This window comes from Acanthaster planci, linkage group LG02 (assembly GCF_054643075.1).
Source record: "Acanthaster planci isolate LZ-2023a linkage group LG02, COTS_SCS, whole genome shotgun sequence".
NCBI classification, from domain to species: Eukaryota; Metazoa; Echinodermata; class Asteroidea; order Valvatida; family Acanthasteridae; genus Acanthaster; species Acanthaster planci.
In genome coordinates, this window is record NC_141778.1 from 9639463 (window position 1) to 9651600 (window position 12138).

Below are 12138 nucleotides of genomic sequence, written 5' to 3' on the forward strand. Positions count from 1 at the left end.
CCTGTGTTATTTGCGTTGTTGAATGCTGTTGTTCCATCAATGCATTTGAACAGAGCAGGCCACGCGCGGCTGGGGGGGGGGCAGTGCTTTTACCTAATGATGACAATTGAAAAACACAAGCCTATTTCTGGCAGATAGTAATCTTAGCCTCGCTCAGAAATGAACGTAACATAAATAAACACACCATAATTAGCATATAGACCTGTAAGGAGATTGGTCAGGCATTTGTAGGTCAAATAAGGTAATGTACTTCAACTGCGGCGTTTCAGTCTTTTATTATGACACACAAAAGTTGAACAGAAAGGAGCTTCATACCCTCAAGCGACCACAGTTTGCACAAGTAGCGTTGTTCATGGCAGTAATAAACTTTCTGGCTTCTCCTACTCTCACGATAAGTGATGGAACCAGCTGAGAAGCGCCCCGGTCAATGCTGTGCCTCGCGCGCCAAAGAAATTAAATTGCAGGGCATGCGTGTATCATATGAGTAGCGCACGGCAAATTCTCGACGCGCTTAAAAAGTACCCACCAAAGGTTCTTTTAAACAGACGAGTTTGTGTGGCCTTTGAAATTATGGGATTGTGTACTAGTAAGTATGGCCCAGGATCAACTTTCTAGATTCAAGGGCTCCAATTCGAGGGCAAAGCAGACAAAATGCTATTAAAAAATTTCCGAGGAGCCTCCAAGAGTGGAGCGATGTCATTTGAAAAATGGCTGCTGACAGACTTGGAAACGTTCACTTTTTTGGGGGGGGGGGTTGAGTTGCCCGCAATGGGTCTCCGAACTTTGTTGATTTTACACTGTTTTCAATGGGGCTTGAATTAGTGCTGTTGTAAGGAGCACACACTGCATAATTCATTATCACGCTAAATAATGACGTACAAATTATACATAAGCGTACCTTCCTCCAGTTGTGATACTGCCAGTACCTTACAATAACAACACACTTACTCGACTTAAATAAAAACTATTCCTGGAGGATTTCATCCCAAGCGAAGTTAAGTCCGACATATTAACAGGGGAAGCTTCCACAAGGCGTTAAGACTGATCTTTTTTCGAGACTGACGATAAAAAATTTCCCAACGGGAAACTATATTTATGGTGCTCCCCAGACAGTTGTTTATTAATATAAAAAAGAAAGAAATGTGCTGCTGGGCTGCATTCTGTCCCTCTTTCGACGGAACTGACCCCTCTTGTTACAACATGGAGTAGTCCAATTGTCTGTATTTGCATATTATCTGTTAACTGCGGCCGAGCCGTGTGGCGAGAAAAAAGGTCACAATATCCCAGGGCGACTTCAACTTCCCGCTTCCACGGTTTTATGTTCCATTCACGCTCCATGAGCACACATGAACCAGGATTGCAACTGTACCATCATCGTAGCGTTGCTCCAGGCTTGTGTGTTCCCAGTCATTTGGTTGACGAATTAGCCTTCTCTGCGCTGAAAAAAGTATGTTTCTATTCGTATGTTGCTGAAAGCTGATGATAGAGCTGCCGACTAACATCATGGAGATGATCCAAGTGCTGTTATTTCTCACAGGGTTGCTTGTCATCGTTTTCGGCGCGGTACCAGAACTACAAATAACCCAAACGGTAGGTGCTGGTGCTACGAGGATTATTTTTTATTTTATGAACAAGGTTAAAGGTCATATTTATACCGGCCATGTATGCATTCTTTGAGAAAGCATCCGTTATGCCAAATATTTTGCAGACGTATCGACATCAGTATTGGAATTTCGAATGAGTCCCCTCATTCTTCAGCCTACGTACTCAGGCTTTTTTTCCGTCAAAAATTAGCCGGATCAGCAAAACCACTGCAGGTTGTCATTCGAATAGATTTGGCATGAAGAAAACATGGACAAGCTGTATGCATTTTATACGCCTTGTACATGTATGAAAGCACCATTTGGTATATACCCCCCCGGATACTAGTTGTGTTGCACCACTTTGAGCTCGTTGCAGGATGTTCCGTCTAGACGGCGAGAAGTTTAGATAGAAAGTACTTCATGATGTAGTGTCTTCCATAATGTTGCAGTGCTGAAACGTGGTTTGGAAAGTGGAGCTGTAATCTACATTCTCGCGTCACCTATTCCTGGGCATTAGCATGTCTTAACATCTTACTGTAATTGGGTTTCACACAATCAAAGTCGGGCACATATCAATCAGGCACTCTGCAACTTACAACCGCAACATGTGCAAAGTGGTTTGTTTTATTTCAGAGACTTGAAATAAAATAAATGTCTTGCTCAACTATTCTTTGAGATTATTAATTTATGATGTATGCATACTTTTTGAATTAAAAGATACCGCCAAAGCCCTTTTAAGTATTTGCATATGTATTGTGATTAGCCCACAGCCATTTTTTCGAACACTTCTGGAACATTTTTCGAATATAGCTGTGCGATCACCAAGCCCAGGGTAAAAAGACCACTCATTTGCAGGTTGTTATCATGACAATAACAATCACCATACGGCGGTATATTATGCTCGAAATAATAATGGCGCGTAAGGTTTTAGAATTATATTGCGTGGTCTACATATGGTATCTTGTCATGTGTTCATGTGACAAAGGATATTTTATAACGGCGTGTTATTCACTATACATTTCGCCATATCAATAACATAAGCTGCACTGGCTTGTAGTCCTGCATCATTTCCAATTGTCTCTAAATATGTAATTTAACTCACTGCGCTTAATATTTCATTCTACGTAGTCGTTGATAGTTTTCGTTCTAACGACGCACCTATTGCAAGGTAACTTTTATGATTCCATGCGACAGTCAGCCTGAGGAAAGCAGTTTTTGATTCTGTTTGCTCAAACTGTAATATTTATACCGTCGTTTATGTGCGTAAATCTATGCCATATTGAAAACTATGTCGTATTGAAGCCTAGATGACTGACCACCGTTATCAGATCAGACGTGTTGGCAGTTGAATGACTAGAGCTAAGTGATTTAATTTCATGTAGCATCTGTGACAATATAACTGTATTCACCACTGAAGCTCTACCGTGACTTTTGGCTTTTTATGTTGTTTTTCCACACCCAATTCATCGACTAGGTTGCTATACTGTCTTCCGCTTTTCTTCCGTGTTCAGTTATCTTAGTATCTAGATAACATCTTTTTTTCCTCTGCTGGAGGCCTGGAATTCATGACGTATGGTGCGTTTATAATCAAATTTGGAATTAAAGAAATTACACAGAAAAACATCGAGCGATGTCGATGACATTGATCTCTGTCGGTGGAGCGGACCATAGTAAATTCTCGGGGGAAGCATGCCACAATTAGTTTATTCTGTCGTAACAAAAACATGCCTCAAACATCGACTCGAGCCAGACGAGTTAAGGTAGTGTACCGGGGAAACATGGACTTGTAATTTCCAGTTCATGATACTGACATATAATTAATTATATATTTAAATCAAATCGGAATAATCCTCAGTGGTCGAATTGAACTCAGTCTGTGTGAAACACTCATGAGTTTAACTTACCTGCGAGCTGCAGAATTATTCCTTATTCTAAGAAAAAGAAAATCCATAGTTCGGGAAACCCAGCCTCTTAAATTGACATTCCGTAGTCAATGACGCGAAAGCTGCAAATAGATATATACTAACGACTTGAATCAAGCCCACGTTCAGACAAATAACTAGAAGCAAATCCAAAGAGGGCAACAATTCTATGCTCAGAAAACCTCAGGGAGATCCGAAGTGCAATCAATCACCACACAGACGGCTTTGAAAGAACCACCAGAATCATTCAAGAAACTCAGAAGAGCAAAAAGCAGCGGCCTCGTGGAATTATTACAGGCTATCCCCTGGCATTTCAGTGACTTCAGTTTTATCTTTTGCATCTATGATTATTTTCCTGTCTGCTCTCTATTCAGCGGCAAGCAAACACAGCAAGTCCCAAGGCTGTTTTTGAAATTCGTTTCTGTCGACGATTATTATTACTTTCTCCTATATCTATAGGCGATGCACCAAGCGTGTCAAGTCATCTGTGGGTCACAACGTGCCCTCTTTTTCGGCTCTGTAGGCCGAATTTGAATGAACGTTTCACAGGAGTTATTTTGTTGCAGACTTCTGTTTAGAAACTCTCCCGTTTTGGGTGCTCGACTTGCTCATGCTTGACATGCATCATAATAGTACATTGTTGAACACTAGCGCAGCTGTACAAGAAGTGTGACCACGTTAGTTTGTACCAGCTGGCATACATAAATTTACCCGACTTGTATTTCGTACATTGTACTGGCAACTTGGAGCCCTCATGTAATAGCATGATCTAAATGGCCCTAAAAAACCCATCCAGTACAACTGAAATAATTTACTCTCTTGGGACAACCAACTAATCAGTTTGTTTGGAGTAATTTTGACGTCATCTCTTAGTCAACTAGTCATAGTTGAGCCGAAGTCAGTCCCCAGAATATAAAAATCCATCATATCACACATTTTATATTTCTTGTGAAGGTTACCTTTCAGCATTATGAAATTCAAACTAAGTGATTCATTGCTGCAATGCACATTTTGCCATCTCACCTGGGGAAAAAACAAAACGGGAAGGCACTTTGAAATGCTAAAGGTACAGCTAACAGCCGAAGAAATATGTACATGTAAATAAACCTATTGTTGTCAATATTATGAATTAGTCATTGATGGTAAAAAACAAAAAGTATGCTTTTGTGTTCAATTAACTTAAGTGGGCTTGATGTCATTTGCCAAAGTCAGTGTTTAATTGCATTTCGAGTAGTTTTGCACAGGTGCCTTGAACAGAAAATACTCTCACCACCTGCACTGTGGACTGCGACATCCTTTTAAAATTAAGTATACACTACAGCATTTTGGTATACGAGGGTTGGCCTTGGACTGGTACTGGAGCTGTGTATCAAATTGAAGGCAGTTTTGTATGTAATTCTAACCCATCTTTGAACAAGTCCATCATTAAATCTGTGGAGTGCCTCAAAGTTGAACTTGTTCAAGTGAGTAGATGACTTGTTTCAGATAAATTATTAATGAAATCGCTTAAGACTAATCATATCTTCTTGTTGAATGTAAATACACGGCCACAATTTCATTTCCAAATGCGACAAAAGTCCGTTGATTCGGCAAACAAGGAATTCTAAGGTCCGCTGCACTCTAAGGACCCAACAGACAATTATATAGGCAAAAAATGATGAAGTAAAAATACTCTTGTTTTCTCTCCGCCTTATCTTGACAACCTCTCATTTCTTGGATTTCTGATTGGAAAGATTTGTCTTGCCTTTAATCCGAGTCAACATTTCTATATTTGTGAGTGCATTGATCATGCTGCTAAATCTACCCATAATGCCTCGCAACTCCTTCACAAAACATTTTTATAAACGAGATCGGAAATGCGTTAGCACCCTTTGATGCATGGAGGTATTGGGCAATGCTGGCTGTAAAGATCGTTCTGAAACGTCCCCAGAATAAAAGGTTAGACGGGAATTAGATCGAATCGTGGCCTTTACCTCAGCCAGCAGAGTACATCGCGATTATTAAGACCTACTCTCGCTCGCGCGCAGTGCATCCAATTAAATGTGGACAGCAAGCGGTAGAATTCCGGAAAAACGGATACCTGCTCCCGTCGCCAAGGTCAAACAATATCTCAATTTAGCGGGTTCATCTAAAATTAATTTTTACGAGGGGACAATAATCGAAACAAGGGCAAGCGTGTACTTGCAGTAACAGTATAATAATTGCTAAGCCTACCCGTATTTTCTATCACAAATACAAAAACTACGTATGTTACTTTCGTTATTTATTGTAATGTAAATGTGTTTTTGAATATTTTTCTGTATTTTGTATTGATGTAAATTGTGCAAAATCCACATCGATTGCTAAGAGAGATTTAGTGTAAATTGAATGAAACCATAATTTCGTGGTGTTGTAATGGACAACCTTTAAGCTTAAGTTTCCTAAACAAAGGGAAATGGTAATTTAATGTATGGAATACAAACGTGGCAATTGGGACCTTTGAAAACAAGGCACCAAACGAGTGTCTGACGGAGACGTTTAACGGCCTCAGCAAAAAACTTTAATATTTTGTAGTCTAAAACAGTCAAAGAGATCGAAATATTTTCTCCAAGGTTGTTGTTAACAATGTCAAAATTTGATAAAATGTTCCATTTCACGGTACCTCACGGTCCCCTGTATCTATGCAAAACCTGTGCTTCTGCATCAGCCACACCAGCCGCATCTAAATTACCCTCAACCACCGATTCAGGAGCAGTTTATCGATTGAAAATGGACCCCAGGCGGGTCAGAGTTTACATCTGTGATTGGATCAATGTGATGACACCAGGGCACCTTTCGATATGCCAGAGAAAACCAGGGGCTTGTGAGGAATGCACGGTAGTAGGGCACTTGATTAGATTGTTTCTGTTACATTAGTAGAGGTTATGCGTTAACGCGTCCTCAGAAGACAAGAGTTTTGTATCACTGGGATAGGCTCGAGTAAATCTCTTGTGCATTCATTGTAAGTAAATTGAAATGACAAAAACAGCCTCTGAGACACTATGGATATGCTAGCAACTCATAGCCTCCATCCCACGTTCGGTTTCACTTTCGAATTCTGCGATTTCGCTTCCGTTAGATTTGTTGTCCAATTTTAAAAGAACGGCTCCCGTATCTGTCAAACTAATTCCAGTTCAGTATGGAGAGAGAGAGAGACTAAGTTCATAAGTCTTCCTATCAGGGAGTAGAAGTTATTCCTGAAAGTGGAAATTATTTCCTAATAGCAAAGACATAAATTTAACCTGGATCGAAGCCCTTTCCGTCCTGTACTCACGCATACACAAATGCAAAGAGCAATGGACATATAAATCCCCTTCAGCCGTCAGCTTAACTGCTTTCTCAGCCTTTTTTTTCATTTATGTATCTATACTAACATTATGCCATTTTGTAGGGGTTACGGTAAGTTATTTCAGGACGAAAATTACCTCCTACACCAGTGCATGCTGAAAATGTATCCAATTGGCCTGTGCCGAAATGAGGCACTGCAAGGAAGGAAAAAACAACCACAACAATAACGACGACGACAAAACGAACAAAAAGACATCAAATACGAAAGTTTCGGTTCCTCTTAATTTGAGCGGGTAAAAGTGTGCATGGATCGCTGGTAATTAAACAGATCCAATATCTGTAATAACGCTCATCAGGCTCATAACCGGAAGGAAATGGAAATAAAATTATGTCACACTTGACCACCTGGTCTCAGCACCCCAATTCAACAAAACGTCATGAATAATCAGACGGAAACCCTGATACTTTGCACACCCCATCTTATATAACCAGACACCTACAGGTGCATTATGGGTGCAGACCACTAATTCAAGTGAGAATTTCTGGCCAGCTCATTAGCATTAAAAGTGCCCCCACAGTATCTTTTGAGAAAGGAGATGGTTTAGCCCCCAAAATGGTGAGATTGTGTAAATCGTTGCTGGAATTAACTCCCTGGGTCTTTGAGCTTTCATATGAGAGCAGAATGGCTAAAAACTACGGTTGAAAAATGGTCCTAAGTGCCCAAAAAAGTTGAGGGTTGCCACTTGAAAAATGGCTGCAATCAGACTTCGGAAAAATCACCTATGGGGGGTGATTTTGTTTTGTACGAATAATAAAAATGTAATTGGTTAACCCACAAAAAATTGAAAAGAAATTGAAAGATAAGTGACCAGACAAGAATTTCATTTGTGTTTCAGAAATCTCAGGGTTGTTTTCAATGGGGCTTGAAATAGTGGACTGTACCCTATATGCTTGAAGTACCAACAGGAAAGGCCTTGAACTTTGTTATATTGTGCTGGTCCATGGTGTTTGCGTTGGGCATCTTGCAACGTTTAGCATCAGATTTTTCAGGGGGGGTTCCTTTAAAAATGAACCTCTACAGCGAAATCTGCTACGTGCTTTAAGTAACGAAGAGGTGTAACATAAGCCTGCATTCAAATCGGCCGGAGTCGTTGGCAGGATGTGAATGACAATAGTTGAAGTTTGACCTTTAACCCTGACCGGACTTGTAAAATTAGAGGAAAGTTAGATAATTAAGGACTTCTTACCCTAAAATCGCATTCCAATATGCTAAACATTGACAGTCTTTCAAGTTTTTCACCTGTTACTCATAACAGTCTCATGTCGCATTGACAATGTGGTCACAGGACAGGGTTTTGTATTCTTATGATTAAATTCGAGATATCAGTGCCCAAAGAGATGAGACTTTGATGCACTTTTGATATAATGTTGAATGGCTACTGCTAAAATGTTTTATAGACTGCTGACAACCCAATACTTCTTGAACGCAAAAATACAAATATAGTCGGTTATGCAAATGAAAGCACACAAAATTGAAAGACCGCGCAACATGTTTCACCTTCGAAATGACAGATGCATTGCTGTCTTCATAAATATTGCTGTAAGTCGACGATTGTATGAACATCTGAAAACCTGCAGAAAATTTTGAATGCGTGTAAGCTGAGCGAGGAGCAGAATGGTTGCTTTTCACGTCAGTGTTCCTTTTACTGTAGCTGCGTGGTTTTGCACATAAAAAGTGACATTTTCACCATTTGTGTCATAATGCATAAGCGCGTATAGGCTATGCATCTCCTTTCTGAATTGGATCTTTTGAAAGGCTTTGCAACCGTGTAATAAATCGTATTTTATTCGCTTACATGCGAAATGGTTAATAATATTGTATATTGCGCATAATTGATTGATAGCAGCCTGCATTTTAATAACTTGCTCCATCATTTTGCCTTTGTCGAGGATTTAAGCAGCTTGTCCCAGCTCTCCCAGCTGTCTGTTTGTCCAGCTCACCACATTTCAGAACCTCTGTTTTTCAGGTTGAGGGGAACTGCAGTGCTGCACAGGCAAGAGATGGCAATTTCTTGACAGTAGACTATGAGGTAAGCTGGCGGACAGAGGTTTAGGCCGAAACAAAAAGAAGCGGAAAACAAAGGTGGCAAATGGTCGCTGCTGTTTTTGTCTAACGAGCACTACAGTCAGTTCTTGAAGAAAATTATAGGCTTTCAGACCGTGGGTTTCCTGTTTGGCCTTGGAGGGGTTCGAGTTTAGACTTAGTCCATCGGTTTGAGGGACTTCGGCTTGAAAGGTTTGCATGTTCATGCTCCTTATTCCACACGTGATGTGTTTGGAGAATGACCTTGACTGCATCAGAAGGCACCACTGCAGCTCCTTCTTCTGTCAAATCAGAAACTGCAAACTGAATCTGCTTGCCTTGAAGAAGGTACTCAGTTACCGAAAGCTCGGCAATCGCGTATTTCAGAGCACTGATTTGATATTATATTCTTGTCGATATTATGATCAAGGTGCTACGCAGCCCGTCCATATTTCACTGCAAATTAAGTGTTCTGTTTGAGTTCATGGGATAAAAATAATGTTTAAGTATGCTTACTGTGAATTTTCTTTCAGGGAACTTTCGATAACGGGACAGTTTTCGACTCTTCTTTTGCAAGAAACGAGTCTTTTAAATTCACCCTGGGTGATCCCAGACTCACTAAAGGATGGAACATGGCGCTGCAAGGTGCATGCGTCAAGTAAGTGACGTCATATGAACCTGATGAAATTTTCTTTATAAGGAACTGTTGAATTATGTACATGTATAATCAGGGTCATAAAAGTCTTTATTGCTGACCCTGTCTTGAGCTCGAGATTTCTGTATTTCGAAAGTAAGGCGTTTTCCAATACTCAACTTCGGCTCCGTCTCAGACTTCAATTGTTTTTTTTTTTACTAAGAACATCAAATAAGATGCAAGAGAGCACAAACTTACAGTAATCCAATTTGATTTAAACGCCTCAGGCCCACAGTCGGGGAGTGGTTTCGGGAACGAAGCCTGAGACGGAGACGAAGTTGAGTATTGGAAAACGGCCTTAAATTTGCCTTTTGATATTTGCAATTACCACAGTGACGAACTTCAATTGAAGATACCCTACTCCCTTGCTTATGGCGAAGATGGCAGGCCTCCCATCATACCCCCAAGGACTGACCTCAACTTTTGGGTCCACGTGCTGGCTATTGATGACGTTAACCTATCACTCACTGGAAACGGAGCGGCGGACGGATTCATGACAAACGCCACCGACAGCACGTCAGACATGGATGACGATGACGATGACACAGAAGGGAACCCGGAGCCTTTTGACCCCTCAGGCCTTTTGTACAAGCTGCAGTTTCTCGCCATCCCAGTGGCAGTCATTCTCTTCATCTTGGTCGCCTACTGCATTTACACCGTCGAGTACCCAGACAGGAAGATCAAGTTTTACAGAGTCAGCGATCACGAGAGCGATGGGGGACTGAATCGGGTTGTCTGACCTGAGACTATACCAACAACAATAGGCAGCCGTGATAAGGACTGTTAGTAAGTTCACGTGGTTAAGAAGGGCTGAAGATCTTGGGTAAGCAATTAGGGAATTCCTGCACAACACAGATAAGGAACTATACAACCCAGCCAGCAAGTAACAACTTTAGCGGACAGCTGATGGACTTGTTTCACGAATTAGACTGCTACAAACACGACGGTGAGTGAAATCCAACTAAGACTGGAATATTTGGAGAGCCAGTAGACCTTTTACCAACTCCTTACCAACAAATTGCCCTTCTGTTTTGCAGGCCGTAGCACCACGGTCATTTGACGGCAAAACATGTGTACATTATGTCTACATTTTGAGTTCACTTTTGTGCCATTAGACGTGAAATTCGATATTTAGCTTTGGCGGGATCGCAATGCATACAACCGACATAAATCCATTGTGTTTGATAGCAGTTAACTAAGTTGTGTCTATACAAATGTCAAGTAACTACGTATTTTAATCAGCTTAATCCTCGTGGCAAAGGGGAGGGGTGAAACTGCATAGATACTTGGATAGCTACCACAATACAACTACAGTGAAAGTATTGGTAAGTTTGAATAGGTAGGTTTTCCCCTTTTGCCGTAATTGAAATTATTACTCAAATTCTGGTGGCGTTGGCGGTGATATAAGCAGACAAACCCATCAACTTTCTTGTATCCGCCCACACTGTGCTGGGTGTAGCGATAATTGCTGATAACTCACAGTGATTGGGCACGTTTAAATCTGTCTTGCATATATGTATGCATTGGGGATCTTTGATTTATTCCATGTACTAGAATTTGTTTTATTCCTTGTATTAGAATAGCAGCCACATTGTTTCTTAGCAATTGTTACATTTTAAATTTTGGTTTTAAAATATCTGTTCATGTTGTGTGGAATTGCTGAAATAGCGAGGCAATAATCTTCCGTAGATGAATTTATGCCTTAGGAGCATCGTATTTATATACTGGTACTATACAAACATAAAATCGCCAAATTCATTGAATTCCCTCTGGTTTGCCATTCCATTTTGGCTTATCTTTTTTTTTTAAGTGCAAACATGGAATAACATTGATAACATAATGATTAAATGTTTAACGATTAAATGTGAAAAGTCCACTGTACAAAATTTATTTGGATAAGGAAGTCTGCTGCTTTATACACAAAGCAAAAAATTCACTTAAAATGATTAAAGCAAAGGTCCAAGTCTTTAGCGCTGCATTTTTGAGCTTTTCTTTTTAAAATTTGATATTATTGTTTAGACCCTGTACAATTGTTTTGTTTATAAAAAAGCAATAACAAATGTTTATAATTCTGAAGCAAACAACGACGTAGCAGAAGGCTTCAAACTATAGAATAATTGTGAGAGGGTAAATATTTACATTTAGAAGCAAAGTAAATTTAATACTGCTTTATTTTAGGGTTACCGATACATTCAAATCCCTTGAATCATCCACAAACGTGTTATTTGCTATCGACTTCTCAATCAACTTTATGCTTTAAAACACAAATCGGTAGAATTATTCCTTTAAATTGTGTGAAATCCTTGCTTCATTGCTATTGCAGGAATGATGTTTTATGGAACTTACGATTTTTTTTCAAAATTTTGCATAAACTTCGTTATCTCTGAAGCTCATCAGTGTTACAACATGGTTAGACGGTTATCTTTTCACTAAAATGTTTTGATTGATTTCAGAAAGAAATATGGATTTTAGAGGCTCGCCATTTTGTTCCGTAGCACGTACTCTAAGCCACGTAAGTTTTACAAAAAGAGAACTCTCAGGCCTATCAAA

At 40.0% G+C, this 12138-nt stretch overlaps 1 protein-coding gene across 1 annotated transcript; it reads left to right on the forward strand.

Moving 5' to 3' along the window:
- The first annotated feature begins 1271 nt into the window (after nucleotides 1-1271).
- LOC110987655 (uncharacterized) lies at nucleotides 1272-12048 on the forward strand. Its single transcript, XM_022250572.2, has 4 exons — nucleotides 1272-1590; nucleotides 8839-8901; nucleotides 9428-9552; nucleotides 9922-12048. The coding sequence occupies exons 1-4, from the start codon at nucleotides 1480-1482 to the stop codon at nucleotides 10325-10327; spliced, it is 705 nt and encodes a 234-aa protein (XP_022106264.2). The 5' UTR covers nucleotides 1272-1479; the 3' UTR covers nucleotides 10328-12048.
- The last annotated feature ends 90 nt before the right edge of the window (nucleotides 12049-12138 follow it).